Here is a 19,891-nt window from a genome sequence, read left to right on the forward strand (position 1 = left end):
CATGTGGTCTGATGAGACAAAAATAGAGCTTTTTGGTCTAAACTCCACTCGCCATGTTTGGAGGAAGAAGAAGGATGAGTACAACCCCAAGAACACCATCCCGACCAAATTAAATCAAATCAAGTTTATTTATATAGACCTTCGTACATCAGCTGATATCTCAAAGTGCTGTACAGAAACCCAGCCTAAAACTCCAAACAGCAAGCAATGCAGGTGTAGAAGCACGGTGGCTAGGAAAAACTCGCTAGAAAGGCCAAAACCTAGGAAGAAACCTAGAGAGGAACCAGGCTATGTGGGGTGACCAGTCCTCTTCTGGCTGTGCTGGGTGGAGATTATAACAGAACATGGCCAAGATGTTAAAATGTTCATAAATGACCAGCATGGTCGAATAATAATAAGGCAGAACAGTTGAAACTGGAGCAGCAGCACGGCCAAGTGGACTGGGCACAGCAAGGAGTCATCATGTCAGGTAGTCCTGGGGCATGGTCCTAGGGCTCAGGTCCTCCGAGAGAGAGAAAGAAAGAGAGAATTAGAGAGAGCATATGTGGGGTGGCCAGTCCTCTTCTGGCTGTGCCGGGTGGAGATTATAACAGAACATGGCCAAGATGTTCAAATGTTCATAAATGACCAGCATGGTCGAAGGAGAGAATTAGAGAACGCACACTTAGATTCACACAGGACACTGAATAGGACAGGAGAAGTAATCCAGATATAACAAACTGACCCTAGCCCCCCGGCACATACACTACTGCAGCATAAATACTGGAGGCTGAGACAGGAGGGGTCAGGAGACACTGTGGCCCCATCCGAGGACACCCCCGGACAGGGCCAAACAGGAAGGATATAACCCCACCCACTTTGCCAAAGCACAGCCCCCACACCACTAGAGGGATATTTTCAACCACCAACTTACCATCCTGAGACAAGGCTGAGTATAGCCCACAAAGATCTCCGCCATGGCACAACCCAAGGGGGGGCGCCAACCCAGACAGGATGACCACATCAGTGAATCAACCCACTCAGGTGACACACCCCTTCCAGGGACGGCATGAGAAAGCCTCAGTAAGCCAGTGACTCAGCCCCTGTAAGAGGGTTAGAGGCAGAGAATCCCAGTGGAAAGAGGGGAACCGGCCAGGCAGAGACAGCAAGGGCAGTTCGTTGCTCCAGAGCCTTTCCGTTCACCTTCCCACTCCTGGGCCAGACTACACTCAATCATATGACCCACTGAAGAGATGAGTCTTCAGTAAAGACTTAAAGGTTGAGACCGAGTTTGCGTCTCTGACATGGGTAGGCAGACCGTTCCATAAAAATGGAGCTCTATAGGAGAAAGCCCTGCCTCCAGCTGTTTCCTTAGAAATTCTAGGGACAATTAGGTTGCCTGCTTCTTGTGATCGTAGCGTACGTGTAGGTATGTACGGCAGGACCAAATCAGAGAGATAGGTAGGAGCAAGCCCATGTAATGCTTTGTAGGTTAGCAGTAAAACCTTGAAATCAGCCCTTGCTTTGACAGGAAGCCAGTGTAGAGAGGCTAGCACTGGAGTAATATGATCAAATTTTTTGGTTCTAGTCAGGATTCTAGCAGCCGTATTTAGCACCAACTGAAGTTTATTTAGTGCTTTATCCGGGTAGCCGGAAAGTAGAGCATTGCAGTAGTCTAACCTAGAAGTGACAAAAGCATGGATTCATTTTTCTGCATAATTTTTGTAGAGAAAGTTTCTGATTTCTGCAATGTTACGTAGATGGAAAAAAGCTGTCCTTGAAATGGTCTTGATAGGTTCTTCAAAAGAGAGATCAGGGTCCAGAGTAACACCGAGGTCCTTCACAGTTTTATTTGGGACGACTGTACAACCATTAAGATTAATTGTCAGATTCAACAGAAGATCTCTTTGTTTCTTGGGACCTAGAACAAGCATCTCTGTTTTGTCCGAGTTTAAAAGTAGAAAGTTTGCAGCCATCCACTTCCTTATGTCTGAAACACATTTTGGGGCTTCACCATGTTTCATTGAAATGTACAGCTGTGTGTCATCCGCATAGCAGTGAAAGTTAACATTATGTTTTCGAATAACATCCCCAAGAGGTAAAATATATAGTGAAAACAATAGTGGTCCTATAACGGAACCTTGAGGAACACCGAAATTTACAGTTGATTTGTCAGAGGACAACCCATTCACAGAGACAAACTGATATCTTTCCGACAGATAAGATCTAAACCAGGCCAGAACTTGTCTGTGAAGACCAATTTGGGTTTCCAATCTCTCCAAAAGAATGTGGTGATCGATGGTATCAAAAGCAGCACTAAGGTCTAGGAGCACGAGGACAGATGCAGAGCCTCGGTCCGATGCCATTAAAATGTAATTTACCACCTTCACAAGTGCCGTCTCAACCGTGAAGAATGGAGGTGGAAACATAATTCTTTGGGGATGCTTTTCTGCAAAGGTGACAGGATGACTGCACCGTATTGAGGAGAGGATGGATGGGGCCATGTATCGCAAGATCTTGGCCAACAACCTCCTTCCCTCAGTAAGAGCATTGAAGATGGGTCGTGGCTGGGTCTTCCAGCATGACAGCGACCCGAAACACACAGCCAGGGCAACTAAGGAGTGGCTCCGTAAGAAGCATCTCAAGGTCCTGGAGTGGCCTAGCCAGTCTCCAGACCAGAACCTAATAGAACATTTTTGGAGGGAGCTGAAAGTCCGTATTTCCCAGTGACAGCCCTGAAACCTGAAGGATCTGGAGAAGGTCTGTATGGAGGAGTGGGCCAAAATCCCTGCTGCAGTGTTTGCAAACCTGGTCAAGGAAACTTATGATCTCTGTAATTGCAAACAAAGGTTTCTGTACCAAATATTAAGTTCTGCTTTTCTGATGCATCAAATACTTATGTCATGCAATAAAATGCTAATTAATTACTTAAAAATCATACAATGTGATTTTCTGGATATTTCTTTTAGATTCCGTCTCTCACAGTTGAAGTGTACCTATGATAAAAATGACAGACCTCTACATGCTTTGTAAGTAGGAAAACCTGCAAAATCGTCAGTGTATCAAATACTTGTTCTCCCCACTGTCTTTGAATAATCTTTGATTATACAATCAAAGCCGTTAAACACAATACATGTAAAAATGAAATGCCTTTCATGGTGTCTGACGGAGTTGACATAAATCAAGTTAGTTTGAAGGAATGAAGGAATAAGGTTGTTCTTTTACGTGGTGTAATAGCTGATACATTGGTCTATCAAAATCTACATTTCAAATGGTGTTAATATTAAGTAAAAATATTTGCTTGTTTTGTCACAAACTGAAATTTGGCAAACTATTAGAATTTCAGCAACCAGGAAATGGCGGAGCGATTTCTGCATAGTGCATCTTTAAGACAACATTTATCAAAACCTTTGCCTGTAGCCACAAAGAGTCTCAGAATATAAGTACTGATCGGGGATCAGGTCCCCATCATAGTCTTATTCATTATGATTTAAAAGGCTAAACTGATCCTAGATCATCACTCCTACTCTGAGATGCTTTGTGGATACAGGCCCTGACCTAATACACTACATGACAAAAAGTATGTCGACACCTGCTCGTCGAACATCTCATTCCAAAATCACGGGCATTAATATGGAGTTGGTCACCCCTTTGCTGCTATAACAGCCTCCACTCTTCTTGGAAGGCTTTCCACTAGATGTTGGCAATGTGCTGCGGGGACTTGCTTCCATTCAGTCACGAGCATTAGTGAGGTCGGGTACAAGCATTTCGCTGCACCCGCAATAACATCTGCTAAACACGTGTATGTGACAAATAACATTTGATTTGATTTGACTGATGTTGGACGATTAGACCTGGCTCGCAGTCGCATTCCAATTCATCCCAAAGGTGTTCGATGGAGTTGAGGTCAGGGCTCTGTGCAGGCCAGTCAAGTTCTTCCACACCGATCTTGACAAACCAATTCTGTATGGACCTCGCTTTGTGCACGGGAGCATTGTCATGCTGAAACAGGAAATGGTTTCCCCAAACTGTTGCCACAGTTGGAATCACAGAATTGTCTAGAAAGTCATTGTATGCTGTAGTGTTAAGATTTCCCTTCACTATTATTCCTCCTCCACCAAACTTTACAGTTGGCACTATGCATTTGGGCAAGTAGCGTTCTCTTGGCATCCACCAAACCCAGATTCATCCGTCGGACTGCCAGATGGTGAAGCATGATTCAGCACTCCAGAGAACACGTTTCCACTGCTCCAGAGTCCAATGGCGGTGAGCTTTACACCACCCCAGCCGACACTTGGCATAGCGCATGGTGATCTTAAGCTTGAGTGTGGCTGCTCGGCCATGGAAACCCATTTCATGAAGCTCCTGACAATGCTGATGTTGCTTCCAGAGACCGTTTGTTTTACTCGGTAGTGAGTGTTAACAAATAAGGAACACTCAAAATGTGCACTTATAAATCATAACAATTTGAATCAAAATACAGCTGTAGACAGAAGTCAAAGATCAAACATCACACATACAACTGATGTCTCTCCTGAGTTCTGCAAAATAGGAAAAGTCCCAAGTTATTTTATTAAATAAGCCTGAAGTCCAGCCGTAGTGATGTCACTGCATATGTCATTACCTTCTACATATCAGACCAAGCCCATGCAGAGACAGCTATACAAACTTGCAAGAGAGATACAATAGTTCCTGTGTTTTCTAAGGGCTCAGCAGTAAATGTCCACTCCCCAAGTTGATTTATAGAGTCTGACTAGTCTCTTATCTCCCCTGCAGGGTTTTGTGTTTATATTTGAGGTGCTTTTCTCACAGACCGTTTCTTTATAAGAGTCAGCGACTAGAAAATAACTGAAACAATTAAAAACCTTATAATGTATATATTGTTAATCTGTAGTCTAGGACACTATAAATGTAGTGGGGAAGGGGTCTTATAGCCCTTCCCCTTCTATTAATACAACATAAGCATAATCAATTATTATAATGCATCAAACATTTGGTGCAGCCCCTATTACGATCCCAATTTGATCCCATCATTCTCCAGACCCTCCTCACACCCCTCCACCTTCACCAGCAGCACCTCCTCTTCCTGGAAGAGAGAGGTGATACAGATTACACTAACATACACTCCCTCAGGTATGTACATATACACACACTTTCAACACGCTGTTTTTACCCTTCCTCACTACTTTTGAGTCCTATACTGTAGTTACAGAATGACTTCATTGTTGTTAAACCCATCATGGTGGACATAAATATGTTGTGGATAAATGTGTTGGCTATGATAAGTCAAAGTCATCAGACAAACCTGACTAAACTATTTTGACGTATACAGTAGGTGTTTTCTAGTGTGTATATGTGTAGGTATATGTAGTAAGTGTATATTGGTTATAAAGCTCTGTCGGGTTTATGCAGAATAGGGTGAGATCAGATGTGATGTATATTAAAGGGAGTTTCAAATAACGAGAACAAAGTCAAAATGTTTATTTATTAAACATACACGTTTTAAATTCACCTTATAAAAACCACACATACATCTGCTTGAACTTGATAGACTGCATTAGTATACTCATTAAAAGCAAAAAAATAAGTAGTTGAATGGAAGGAATGAAATTTGTGAACATCATATATCCTATACAGTACAAACACAATATGTAACAGACTCATTAGGCTTATATATGCCTTATATATCACAATGTTTGGATGCAATATTCTACCCAGGAATATTCAACAATGAAATCTGTTACCCTCATTATTCCAAAATGCATCTGTGGATCTTTTCTGTTGACAACACTCATCTTTGTCTTTAATTCAGGGTTTGATGTCAAAGTCAGAAGCTATCAAGTGGAATGGTTACTTTCTATGTTATAGAGTGGGAATGTTTTTTTCTGCTGCTGTATCCTAAGGTAGTTACTCTCTGAATGGCCTCTCTCCCGTGTGGACCTTCAGGTGCATCTTCAGATGGTGCTGATGGGAGAACCTTTTCTCACACTGGGGACAGCTGTAGGGTTTCTCCCCTGTGTGAACCCTCTGGTGCCTCTTCAGGTTGCCAGCATGGGCAAAGCGCATGTGACACTGGGTACAGCTGTAGGGTTTTTCCCCTGTGTGGACCCTCTGGTGAATCTCCACCTTCTGGGGGCAGCTGAAGCCTTTATTACAGAACATGCAAAGGAACCGCTTCTCTTTACTGCCAATTTTTGATCCCCCTCCCCGAGCCTTGGACCTTTGGTCATTTGAGTTCAATACCTGATCGAACAGGCCTTGTGAATCGGAAGGTGTCATTGACATGGACACTGGGTGTAAAGAGGAGTTGGTTGTGACATTTAGACTTGTCTCTAAGTTTTCCCTGTAGTCTAAGAAGTCACTGCTGTTGTCCTGCGAGTGTCCTTCTCCTAAATGAGTCTCGACTTCATTCCATGTCAGAGGAGCGTCACCCTCCATTTTCACAGTCACATCATCTAAGGCCAGACCCTCCCCTTTCTCATCCAGGCAGTCTTCAGAGTACACACTACTACTGTACCGGTTCCAGTCCCCTCTCATTGGATTAGTCTGTGTATCTAAGCCCACAGGCATGTCACCAGGTATCATCCCTGTCTCTGCAGTGTAAGAACAAGATGGATCATTGCCAGTCTGTAACGCGTCATCTGAGTCCTGATGGGACAGAACTGTCCTCGGGTTACCGTAAAGTAAATACTCTGAGCCGGGAGCAGAACGACAGCCCAGTCCCCCCAGCTCCAGTATCTCTGGGTCTGACCTGTGGTCAGATCCTGTGTGCAAAATCCTTTGTGTTACAGTTAAAGTCTCTGTGTCTGTCTCTGACTTAAGGACAGCGTTCTGCGTTCCACTGTCCTCTGGGATGCTGCGTCGGATCCTGGGCGGAACTAGGGTTGTGGTGGGGTCCTCTGTGGCTACAGAGGGCGCTCCCGCCTGGATGTTTCTGCTGTGTTGTGGGTCCTCCTCTCCTTCAGACCTCTCCAGCTTGACCCCAGGACCTGCAGCCTCTGCATCTGCAGGCTGGCAAGAAGAAAGGAGGTTATTACCGGTAAGTCGCTCTGGATAAGAGCGTCTGCTAAATGACTTAAATGTAAATGTAAATGATTAGATAACATTGTCATAGGGGAGTTTGTGAGACTTCCCTATGGCAGATAAATGAGAATGTACATATTAGCAAGTGAATAGCTGAGTGGAGCCTTTCTGAAATAAACTGGCCACATTTGATATACTGTAATTTGGATGTAATACTATTACACTAACCTCTATAACGATAACGTGCTGAGTTGAGGTTCCACTCCCCTCATCAACAGTGATTGGTTGATCATCTCTCCATGTTTTGTGTCCCGCTAGCTTCACAAAGCTCCTGTAGCCTCCAGTGAGATTTCCTTCACCTGAGAGAGTGATTGGGGAAAAGAGGTTGTTAGGTTTAGCTATGGTCAATGCTCAACAATATATTGTACACTATTGACCGTTTTGATACGGTTTAGAATTGACAAGGATGTAATGTAACACTTCACGTAACTTCTTGATATACTCTTTATAGATTGATTGACTATGTTCAATGCAGCACGTTGTTTTCAATAAGTAAATAATAGGACATAACGTAAATCAATTATCTGGTTAGATATTTTGTCATTGTGCAAAATAGCCAAGCAATTATTGCATACTATCCAACAAACTGACCAAGACCCATTTCACCATATCTGGTTAAGACATCTAAAGTCGCACATGTGCAGCCTCTTCGTCCTGAAAAATGTGCGTACCTCTTTCCATTCCTCGCTCGAGTATCTTGACACTACTGGGACGACTAGCATTGACGCGCTCTCGCGTTGTTCTATCTGCGCGCTCCCGTGCCACCTTCAGTTCCAATAGATGTAGTTTCCTCCGCAATGCCCTGTTTTCTTTCTGGCTTTGAGTTATTTCCAAACGAAACACTGCATAGTCGTCGTCTACGAGCTTACAGATATCTGCCACGGCTGCATTCGCTAGCACCTCCATGATGGAGGCTATTTGAGTGTGAAAAACCACACAGTTAGCCATGTTGGCTAATGTTCACAGCTAGCTAACTAGCGTTACCTAGATAACATTTATCAACCAAGCCCTGTCTCCAACGCAAATTAAATACTACAGGGTGTAAGTATGTGATTCAGTGCAGTTCAATTAGTCATATTTTGAGTTCCAGGGTGTTAATAAACGTCCAAATATCACAAATAAAAATGCTAACGTGGAAATTGTACTTGGTCGCTGTTCACTTCCGGTTACACTGAAGAGAAGGGGATCTTATTGGTTGGCGTCAAAGCTCAAAGGGGGTTGTTAAATGAAAAATAATTGCGCGCTGTTCTTTGAATTACGGTAGTGAATATTCAAGGTCCACGTCTCACGCTATTGGTCGTTCGATAACCAATGGGCTCTCAGCATCCCTTTCACCGCGGTGTTCGATTAGAAGCAGTCTGCCTATCGCATTGACGCGTCCGTCCAGTTTAACGATTGACTGACAGATAACAAGCTAAATACCACGCTGCATGTGAACTAAGCAAGCTAGCTAACGAATTAGATATGGTTACGAGTATAATTGCTTATTTTCAAATACAACAAATAGAGCTGAAGTTGCATCATTGACGTTGGTATGGTGCGTTGCACTTCTTGAAATCAATAAAAAAGATGGCGACTTTGACAGACTGAGTAGTAGTCTACTACTGGAAGAAAGTGAAGATAACTAACGTTACTCAGTAAGGTAGCTATTTACTCTCAGTGGTGGAAAAAGTACACAATTCTCATACTTGTGTAAAAGTGTAGTACCTTAATAGAAAGTTACTCAAGTAAAAGTTTTAAGTCACCCAGTAAAATACTACTTGAGTATAAGTTTTAAAGTATTTGGTTCTAAATATACTTAAGTATAAAAGTAAAGGTAATTGCTAAAATATACTTAAGTATCAAAAGTAAAAGTATAAATAATTTCAAATTCCTGATATTAAGCAAAGCAGATGCACAGTTTTCTTGTTTTAATAGTTAAGGAATAGCCAGGGGTACACTCCAACACTCAGACAATTTACAAATGATGCATTTGTATTCAGTGAGTCTGCCAGAGGCAGTAGGGATGACCACATGTTCTCCTGATAAGTGTGTAAATTTGACAATTTTCCTGTCCTGCTGAGGATTCATCATGTAAGGAGTACTGTTGGGTGTCATGGAAAATGTTTAGAGTAAAAACTACATTATTTATGTAGTGAATTAAAATGTGTAAAAGTATAAATAGTAGAGTACATGTAACGGATGTGAAACGGCTAGTTTAGTTAGCGGTGTGCGCTAAATAGCGTTTCAATCGGTTACGTCACTTGCTCTGAGACCTTGAAGTAGTAGTTCCCCTTGCTCTGCAAGGGCCGCGGCTTTTGTGGAGCGATGGGTAACGATGCTTCGTGGGTGACTGTTGTTGATGTGTGCAGAAGGTCCCTGGTTCGGGCGAGGGGACGGTTTAAAATTATACTGTTACATACAGATACCTCCAAATAACGACTTAAGTAGTACTTTAAAGTATAATATAATATGCTATTTAGCAGACGCTTTTATCCAAAGCGACTTACAGTCATGTGTGCATACATTCTACGTATGGGTGGTCCCGGGAATCGAACCCACTACCCTGGCATTACAAGCGCCATGCTCTACCAACTGAGCTACAGGAGGACCACCAGAAGGAATACCAAAGTATTTTTACTTAAGTATTTTACACCACTGGTTACATTATAGTATCTATCTGGCTATGATCTGATAATCTGATCCCTTCTAGTATGTCAACAAAATTACAAGATGTCTGTACACTTGGTAAATGTTAACTCTGAATTATTATTGTCATGTCTAGCATGGCATGTATTTAAATGTATTAAAAGTTATCATATTAATGCCACTTTGATATTTATGTTTCCATCATTCCAAGATATGGAAATCAGCAGTAGAAATAATAAAGCGGTTTCCCCACCCCTGGTACGCTGAAAAGCTGAGAGATGGACCTGGAGAAACGTAAACCATCAAATTCATAGACGGAGCTATGCTTGCAAGGACCAACCATCCATGATATGAAAATAATAGTTTTGACCATGTTTTAAGGCGATAGTGTTAGTTGACATTTCCTTAGTATACAAACATTGTAGTGAAACACGCTTGTATTTTGGGTTCTGATGGGTTGCGATAATTGAACTAAGCTCATGAGGCATTTATAATTTATATTATTCAAGAATCAATGGATACATATAATTAATTTATAGGTAGCAACTGCTGATTGCCCCTTTAAAGTCTGCACATTGGACAAGCTATCAATGCCAATTGGAGACTCCCCCATTGGAAGAAGAGGTCAACCACGTCAGGTGTCAACTGACAGCCTCTTCCACCTCAGAAAATGCAGTGCCTTTTTGATCAAATGATTCATTGGCATCAGGAAGGTGCCTGTAATGGTGTCCTGCAATGACTTTATTTATGCTCTGCAACCACATTCTCGGTGTTTACATTCATAGGTCATGGACAGGACCCACCAGACCTAGAGCCATCTTGGGTGGTGCTCCGCCCAAGGCTGGCAAACCTGGATAAGGTGTTCTTTGTCCTTGATGTGATGATCCCCAAGGTGACATTCTGGTGAAATCCACCTTACTCCTGGTACTTTATAATGTCTGCATATCATCAGTCTACCATAATTCTATCTACAGTATAACTGCATAATATCCTAAAAAAGCTAATTTGATGGGTAGCCAGGCTGGGACTCCCTGGAACAGTCAGTCCAACAGCTTTGTCCAGGGGTGTCAAACTCAATTCCAGGAGAGCCACATGTCTATTGGGTTATTACCTTTGAATTCATGTTCAATTAAGACCTAGAAAACCAGGTGAGAGGAGTTCCAAACTAAGAAACTGACACTCGCCCCTCCAGGAATTGAGTTTGACACCCTTGCCTTAGTCCTTACATCAAGAGGTCTGATCACACCAATACATTTGAAATGCTCGAATTCAGAATCAATTCGGCTTCGAAAAATAATATGGTGGCTGGGATAGGTTCATGTGGATTGCAGATTTTCTGGAGGGAAAAAAACGGTTCTACGGCCCATCTAAACAGCAACTGCGATCCGATTTTAAATTCCAATGAGGAGATTAGATTAAGCTGGCATAGGTGCCCAGGTGGGCGGAGATTTTGTCAGGTGAAAAGTGATCGCATTCATTTTGATCCGTGCTGCCTCCTGGGTGTGAACCGGGTGACATGGCGAAGTTGTCTCAAAACAAAGTGACATATGCTAAGCACGTGGAGTAATGATTACAACAAATGCAAAATGCATACATACTTTATCTGCCTTAAACTAGATAGAAAAGTATTTATTTCTGGAAAATATATGTTGTATGTTCCTGAACGATGCACCACGCTGCCTTGTTGACAATATGACCTGGTGGCGTAGATTACGGTTCTATTTGAGCAGGACGCTCGTCTCTCACTGCTTTCGCCCGTTCACATCATGAGCCATATCCTGGTGCACACCGGTTCAGCTTAATAAAACTCCCTCATTCATATGTGGAAAGAGTGTCAAACAATGCACACCCCCATTGGCAGTAAATTAAATACACTTCAACAAAGGTTCAGATGCTATTCGATGAGCTAACAAGGAAAGTTAGTGTCATAAGGAGATCACCTTACTTTTAAACAAAAACAGTATATTTGTTTGTGTATTTTCTCTGTAAACCTTATTACATATTGTGGGGACATGCACAAAATAACGTTAGATTGGATTGTTAAGCACAAACTGAAGTCCTTTTCCATACTTGTAGGTAGCCTAGTGGTTAGAGCGTTGGACTAGTAACCGAAAAGTTGCAAGATCGAATCCCGAGCTGACAAGGTAAAAATCTGTCTTTCTGCCCTTAAACAAGGAGGTTAACCCACTGTTCCTAGGCTGTCATGAAAATAAGAATTTGTTCTTAACTTACTTGCCTAGTTAAATAAAAGGTAAAAATGTCTCACTGCACTTTCTTTCCTGCTGCCAGGACCAACTAGCCGCCTGGCTCAGAACCACTCATGCCTGACCCAGTCTACTCTTGCTTCTTGACACTCACTGTGCTGGGTAACACAGGGTCACAAACTATAACAAGCTGGTAAAGTAAGTGAAAATAGTTGTCAGTGAGTTTCAAGATAGTAGGTAGCTGGCTATGCAGCCTCAAAGACAAGATTAGACACACAAAAAGGGCATCCCCTTTCTTATCTAGGCACCCTACAGAGTATACTGTACACTACTACTGTACCGGTTCCAGTCCCCTCTCATTGGATTAGTCTGTGTATCTAATCCCACAGGCATGTCACCAGGTATCATCTCTGTCTCTGTAGCATATGAACAGGACCTGTAACACATCACCTGTGTCCCGATTGGACAGAACAGTCCTTGGACTCAGGTTACCGTAAAGTAAATACTCTAAATGGGGAAAGGCGGACAGCTCAGTCGCCCCCAGCCCCGTTAAAGTCTCGGTGTCTGTCTCTGACTTGAGGACGGCGCTCAGCGTTCCACTGACCTCCTTGGTGCTGAGTCAAGTCCTTGACCTCTCCAGCTTGACCCCAGGATAACAGTGATTGGTTGGCCATCTCTCCATGGTTTGTGTCCCACTGGCTTCACAAAGCTCCTGTGGCCTCCAGTGAGACCTCCTTCACCTGAGAGTGATAGAAGGAAAAGAGGTAGTTAGGTTAGCTACTGTCAATGCTCAACGGTATACTATTGTGTCAATATCTATTCCATACTATTGACAATGTCTAGAATTGGCAAGGATGTAAGGCAACATTTCTCATAACTTCTTGATATACTATTTATTGATCAATGCATCACATAGTTTTTGTTGAGTAAATAATAATAAGTGCAGTAATCAAGAACCTGGTTAGAATATGATATTCTGTCTTTGTGCTGGTTAGAGATAATTATTGTTATCGATCAATAATGACAAATCTCCTGGCATTGACAATTTAGATGGAAAGCTACTGATGATGGTAGCTGACTCTATAGCCATTTCTAATCTGAGTTTAGAGGAAAGTCTTTGTCCTGAGGCCTGGAGGGAAGCCCAAGTAATTCTGCTACCCAAGAGTGGTCAAGCAGCCTTTACTGGTTCTAACAGCAGACATATAAGCTTGCTGCCAGCTCTTAGCAAACTGTTGGGAAAAAAATGTGTGTGACCAAATACAATGCTATTTCTCTGTAAACAAATTAACAACAGACTTTCAGCATGCTTATAGAGAAGGTCACTCATATACTGCACTGACACAAATGACTGATGATTGGTTGAAAGAAATTTATAATAAGATGATTGTGGGAGTTGTACTGTTAGATTTGAGATATTATTTAATATTATTGACCATAATCTGTTGTTGAAAAAACGTATGTGTTATGGCGTTCAACCTCTGCCATATCATGGATTCAGTGCTATCTATCTAATAGAACTAAAAACGTGTTTTTTAATGGAAGGTTCTCCAATGTCAAACATGTAAAGTGTGGTGTACAGCAGGGCAGCTCTCTAGACCATCTACTCTTCCCTATTTTTACCAATGACCTGCCACTGGCATTAAACAAAGCATGTGTGTCCATATATGCATCCAGCAACCACAGCTAATGAAGTCACTGAAACCCTTAACAAAGAGTTGCAGTCTGTTTTGGAATGGGTGGCCAGTAATAAACTGGTCCTGAACATCTCCAAAACTAAGAGCAATGTATTTGGTACAAATCATTCCTTAAATTCTAGACCTCAGCTGAAGCGGGTAATGAATGGTGTGGTTGTTAAACAAGTTGGGGAGACAAAATTACTTGGTGTTACCTTAGATTGTCAACTGTCATGGTCAAAACATAGATTCAATGGTTTTAAAGATGGGGAGAAGTCTGGCTGTAATAAAGAGATGCTTTGCTTTTTTGACACCACACTCCAAAAAGCAAGTTCTGCAGCCTAGTTTTGTTCTTGTCTATTGATATTCTTTATTATGTCATTCTGTATTGTGTTTTGTGTGGACCCCAGGAAGAGTAGCTGCTGCTTTTGCAACATCTAATGGGGATCCTAATGAAATACAAAAATACCAAAGTAATCAGGGGAATTATTGCATACTATCCAAAAACTGACCAAGAACCAATTCTTGATAATGAATCTGATCACGTCAAAAGGTAAACGAGGCGACAGGCACTGAGCTATATATGCACGACGACAGGCCGCGCAGACTCTGCCTTCTGCAATTTGTACCTCTTGACACGCCTCTGTATCTGTTGGAGATCTTTACACTACGCTCTCACGTCGTCCTCTGCTTGCTCCCGTGCCAACTTCAGTTTCTAGTAGCTGTAGTTTCCTTCGCAATGCCCTGTTTTCTTTCTGGCTTGGAGTTATTTCCAAATGAAACACAGCATAGTTGTCTACGACTTTAAAGATGTCTGCCACTACTGCATTCGCTAGCACCTCCATGATGGAGGCTATTTAAGTGTGAAAACCATACAGTTTGTCATGTTAGCAGCTAGCTAGCGTTATCCAGATAACATCTGTCCTGTGTCCAACGCAAATTAAAGACTACTGCAGTAAGTATGTGATGCTGCGCAGTTAAATTTGGCCTATTTTGAGTGCCAGGATTTCCCTGTCTAAATAACAACAATAAAAACACAAACGTGGAAATTGTTGTACAATAAAGAGAAATTATCTGATTGGTTGGCATCATAGTTCGAAAGGGTGTGCTTAAATGAAAAAGGTATGCACGCTGCTCTTTGAATTACGGTACTGTTTATTACATTACACTTCAAATCTCCCATGATCAGTATCTTTCAAGCTGAGAGCAGACCTGTTTAGAAAGAACAGTGTGTTCACAAAGATTCCAAGAACACAGGATGAGATGTTACTATCCTTTGTGCAAGCACTTCCAAGAGTTAATGAACAGTGAGCGTGGTGAAATTTGGGGAGCGCATCGTCAGTAGTGTACCTTTGGTTCCTAGAGTGTTTCGGCCTTTCACACTATACACCCTCCCCAAAGGCGGCCAGCGACAGGGTGATCAATCCTACGCTTGCGTCTCATTCCCAGTTAGTCATAGGAGTTGCCTTGTTGTTGATAGCCAACATCCCATGTGACTATGCATGGCAGGGGCGTCCTCCTCCCTGAGTCAAGCATTGTTGACCGCATCCCTCCTGGCCCTCTCACTTCGGGGCCCAGCTGGGGTCTTTCCTCTTCATCCAGAGCCACTGACTGCTGCCTTCTGCTGCCTCTGATACAGCTTTGATTGCCGAACGCTGGCTCTGGCCCTTAATTCCCAGGTCTCTAAGCAGTCTGGTTGTAGATGTTGCCACAAAACCTCTGCTGCCCACCTCCACTGGTCGGACTTCTGTGTTCCAGCCATGATGCCGTGCTTCGGCAGCTAGATCAGCATAGCGCAGATGTTTTCGCTCATAAGCCTCATCTACTGAGTTTTCCCAGGGTACCGTGAGCTCAATGATGAAGACCTTATTGAGTGAACGGGACCAGAGCACCATGTCAGGTCTTAGGGTGGTGGTTGCGATCTCCGGAGGAAACAAGTTGCCGGCCAATGTCAGCTAGCATTTTCCAGTCGCGGGCCAAGCGCAGCTGGTCTCTCTCTAATGGTGTAGAGCCGCTCTTCGGTGGTTTAGCCCCTTCGCGAACAAAGTTTGTCCGTAAGGAGTGTGATGCTGCTGTGGGTGGTAGGAAGTTGGTGGCAGCTCGCTTGTCCTCCAGGGCGGACGCAAGGTTTTTAAGGACTTGGTTGTGACGCCAAGTGTAGCGTCCTTGGGTGAGGCTTGTTTTACACCCTGTGAGAATGTGCCTGAGGTTGGCTGGCATGGAACAGAGGGCACAGTCCGGATCTTCACCATACCATTGGTGAAGATTAACTGGTGTTGGAAGGACGTCATATGTTGCTCTGATGGAAAAGCTCAACCGCCTCGCTTCCATGGCCCACAGATCCTTCCAGCTGATCTTCCTCTTCTCCACACTGTCCCATCGAGTCCACTGTCCCTGTTTGGCAAGAGAGACTGTCTTGGCCCACCTTGCAGCCTCCTCCTGATGGCGTACTTCCTGCACTACCATCTTCCTCCTCTCTGGTGCAGTGGCCTTAATCCAAGCAGCACGGCTAGTTAGCCCAAGGCCTCCTCTCCCTTGCTGAACATGACCCACAATGTCAGCATGTCTGAGGGCTGCTGTTGCCTCCTGGACTTGAATTACGGTACTGTTTATTACATTACGGGGTGGCAGGGTAGCCTAGTGGTTAGTACGTGGGACTAGTAACCGGAAGGTTGCAAGTTCAAACCCCCGAGCTGACAAGGTACAAATCTGTCGTTCGGTCCCTGAACAGGCAGTTAACCCACTGTTCCTAGGCCGTCATTGAAAATAAGAATTTGTTCTTAACTGACTTAAAATAAAATAAATTACACTTCAAATCTCCCATGATCAGTATCTTTCAAACTGAGAGCAGACTTGTTTAGAAAGAACAGTGTGTTCACAAGAATAGAGTAGAAAATAGTATAATGACTTTATTCCATCTACCTCCATCTACCTTCCATCACCTCGGTTTACTGTCTCTCTAAAAACAAGTATATTCAAGCCTGTTTAAAATGACAAGTTAATGAAGGGTATGTGGTTAATTTCCCTCTTCCCCAAAACACTTCACAACTATATGTCAACTTAAGAATATATGTCAACTTAAGAATAGTTCCAAGATATCCCCTGTGTACATCTCGAGCCACACTGTTACAATTTCTCCCGGTTGTGGACACTCCTATGTCTGATCAGGTTAGTCAGGAAGGAGAAGCTCTTGTAACATAGTTTGCACTTGAAGGGCCTCTCCTTGGTGTGAACGGCCTGGTGCTCCCTCAAATAGTCTGCCCTAGCGAAGCGCTTCCCACATGTGGGGCAGGCGTATGGCTTGTCAGCGTCCGTCCTATTACTTGGCCTCCCACGTTGTGACCCAATGACACCAGACGAGGCAGAAGCAGGAGCCACCACCCTCAGGTGGTTAGTCTTTGAGCTCCATCCTTGACCTCTAGCCATTGTTTGGGTGTTGTTGGGATTGTGTGTTGTGTTATAGGCTAGGTACCTCTTGTGGTGAACGCCCATCCTGACCCTGTCTGTATTGGTGGGGTAACCATGAGGTAACTGAGGAAGGATAGACCCAGGTGCAGGCATTCTATGAACCCAGTCACCAGGCATTAGACAAGATCCTGAAGGAGAAGACAGACTTCCTGTTAGACTCCCACTGGGGGTGTCTCCCACCACTCTCTGTGAAGGCTGAAGCCCAAGGTGACCTGAATTGTTCATCATGGATACTGTGGTGTTTGTATCATAGGAACAGGAGGGTCTATCTCTATCAGCCCCAGGTCCTGCTCCATCTCTGCACTGAGACTGTGAAGAGAAGGTTCTGGGCTGCAGACTGGATCCCTGACTGGAGCCTCTGTCTCTCTGATGACCACCAGGACTGAGGTTGTTCAGTCCACCTGTCCACTGGTTCTGTTCTGTGTGGTGGTGGAGTCTCTGCCCCTCACGGTTTGGTTCTGTTTCTGACTCGGAAAGGAAAAGCGACGGCTCCTGATCCAGTGTCCTGATCCGGAGCCAAGGTTTGTGACCAGCCGCCTCAGAGGTCCAGTCTCGCCTGCCAGCAGCACCGGATATCAGCAAGTCCTCATGGACTGCAGACTGTAAACACACATTGCATAAAGGTTTATATAAGAAACTCTGCTGTACACACAAAACATGACATGATATTATATAAAATGTTAACACAGTCAAGCCCTTCTCTAACACTGTGATTAATGTACCTAACAATATGGAGCCATTGGTGTTTATTATTATTTTTTAAATCCAAATGTGTTGATTCAAGAATGAAGTATGTTTTGGTTCGACTGGGATAAGGGAAACTCAGCCCATGCAATGATACAAAAAGTCAGCACAGAGTAAATGTATTTAATTTCAACAAAATGGTCATACACTCACGTAAAGTGAAGTACAGTACTTTTATTGCACAAAACGATATGTGTGTCAAGTAGAATAACTTCCCACTATGGTAACACTATATTTTCAGTAAATCTGATACCCTCGATTTGATCAAATTAATTTTAGAATAAATATTCAACATTACATTACACACAGCTTGACTACTTTAAGTAAACATTAATTAAGTTACTATCATTTCCTCATTATAAAACAGCATCAAAGGCTGTCACTTTTCATCAGTGAAGCAATTTTACAGACACCATCACATAACACCATGTTTTCCTCAGTTCACCTCATCCAGTTCCCTACTACATACAGTGGGGCAAAAATGTATTTAGTCAGCCACCAATTGTGCAAGTTCTCCCACTTAAAAAGATGAGAGAGGCCTGTAATTTTCATCATAGGTACACTTCAACTCTGACAGACAAAATTAGAAAATCACATTGTAGGATTTTTAATGAATTTATTTGCAAATTGTGGTGGAAAATAAATATTTGGTCAATAACAAAAGTTTATCTCACTACTCAATACCTTTGTTGGCAATGACAGAGGTCAAATGTTTTCTGTAAGTCTTCACAAGGTTTTCACACACTGTTGCTGGTATTTTGGCCAATTCATCCATGCAGATCTCCTCTAGAGCAGTGATGTTTTGGGGTTGTTGCTGGGCAACACAGACTTTCAACTCCCTCCAAAGATTTTCTATGGGGTTGAGATCTGGAGACTGGCTAGGCCACTCCAGTACCTTGAAATGCTTCTTACGAAGCCACTCCTTCGTTGCCCGGGCAGTGTGTTTGGGATCATTGTCATGCTGAAAGACCCAGACATGTTTCACCTTCAATTCCCTTGCTGATGGAAGGAGGTTTTCACTCAAAATCTCACAATACATGGCCCCATTCATTCTTTCCTTTACACAGATCAGTTGTCCTGGTCCCTTTGCAGAAAAACAGCCCCAAAGCATGATGTTTCCACCCCATGCTTCACAGTAGGTATGGTGTTCTTTGGATGCAACTCAGCATTCTTTGTCCTCCAAACACGACGAGTTGAGTTTTTACCAAAAAGTTATATTTTGGTTTCATCTGACCATATGACATTCTCCCAATCTTCTTCTGGATCATCCAAATGCTCTCTAGCAAACTTCAGACGGGCCAGGACATGTACTGGCTTAAACAGGGGGACACGTCTGGCACTGGAGGATTTGAGTCCCTGGCGTCGTAGTGTGTTACTGATGGTAGGCTTTGTTGCTTTGGTCCCAGCTCTCTGCAGGTCATTCACTAGGTCCCCCCGTGTGGTTCTGGGATTTTTGCTCACCGTTCTTATGATCATTTTGACCCCACGGGGTGAGATCTTGAGTGGAGCCCCAGATCGAGGGAGATTATCAGTGGTCTTGTATGTCTTCCATTTCCTAATAATTGCTCCCACAGTTGATTTCTTCAAACCAAGCTGCTTACCTATTGCAGATTCAGTCTTCCCAGCCTGGTGCAGGTCTACAATTTTGTTTCTGGTGTCCTTTGACAGCTCTTTGGTCTTGGCCATAGTGGAGTTTGGAGTGTGACTGTTTGAGGTTGTGGACAGGTGTCTTTTATACTGATAACAAGTTCAAATAGGTGCCATTAATACAGGTAACGAGTGGAGGACAGAGGAGCCTCTTAAAGAAGAAGTTACAGGTCTGTGAGAGCCAGAAATCTTGCTTGTTTGTAGGTGACCAAATACTTATTTTCCACCATAATTTGCAAATAAATTAATTAAAAATCCTACAATGTGATTTGTAGAAAAAGTTTATTTAACGAGTTACCGTTTTCAGAATGAACTCTTAAAGAAATAAATATCTCTTACATTTCAGTCATCATTATTTGTTGCCTTCTATCAGTCTAATTCTTAATGTCGCAAAATCCTTGGATATCTGCGCGAACCCTAGCATAAATGATGAATCAGCGATATACAAATTGGCTTAATTATTTA

At 43.0% G+C, this 19,891-nt stretch overlaps 3 protein-coding genes across 3 annotated transcripts in view; all 3 read right to left on the reverse strand.

Annotated features, from left to right (window-relative positions):
- The window catches only part of LOC124012386 (zinc finger protein 205-like), a 303,385-nt gene that overhangs the window by 202,268 nt on the left and 81,226 nt on the right, over nucleotides 1–19,891 (reverse strand). The gene's annotated exons all lie outside the window — the stretch shown is intronic.
- Nucleotides 5,446–8,238, reverse strand: LOC124012409 (zinc finger and BTB domain-containing protein 18.3-like). The gene is made up of 3 exons (XM_046325994.1): nucleotides 7,734–8,238; nucleotides 7,231–7,361; nucleotides 5,446–6,990 (listed from the first exon to the last, which is right to left on the reverse strand). Exons 1-3 carry the CDS (start codon nucleotides 8,008–8,010, stop codon nucleotides 5,887–5,889), a joined length of 1,512 nt encoding a protein of 503 aa, XP_046181950.1. The 5' UTR covers nucleotides 8,011–8,238; the 3' UTR covers nucleotides 5,446–5,886.
- Nucleotides 16,039–19,891, reverse strand: part of LOC124012384 — a 34,523-nt gene continuing 30,670 nt past the window's right edge. The window contains exon 7 of the mRNA XM_046325953.1: nucleotides 16,039–17,635. Within this exon, the coding sequence (XP_046181909.1) occupies nucleotides 16,694–17,635 (942 nt within the window). The 3' untranslated portion in view covers nucleotides 16,039–16,693. The remainder of the gene's footprint in view (nucleotides 17,636–19,891) is intronic.

This window comes from Oncorhynchus gorbuscha, linkage group LG24 (assembly GCF_021184085.1).
Source record: "Oncorhynchus gorbuscha isolate QuinsamMale2020 ecotype Even-year linkage group LG24, OgorEven_v1.0, whole genome shotgun sequence".
Classification (NCBI taxonomy): domain Eukaryota; kingdom Metazoa; phylum Chordata; class Actinopteri; order Salmoniformes; family Salmonidae; genus Oncorhynchus; species Oncorhynchus gorbuscha.

What these genes read in the sequence shown, in the direction of transcription:
- LOC124012409 (XM_046325994.1), bottom strand. Translation starts at nt 8,010, where the DNA reads ATGGCTAACTGTGTGGTTTTTCACACTCAAATAGCCTCCATCATGGAG. An exon ending in CGAGCGAGGAATGGAAAGAG is followed by an intron (nt 7,362 to 7,733) that starts GTACGCACATTT and finishes TCACTCTCTCAG; the next exon opens with GTGAAGGAAATCTCACTGGA. An exon ending in AGCACGTTATCGTTATAGAG is followed by an intron (nt 6,991 to 7,230) that starts GTTAGTGTAATA and finishes TCTTCTTGCCAG; the next exon opens with CCTGCAGATGCAGAGGCTGC.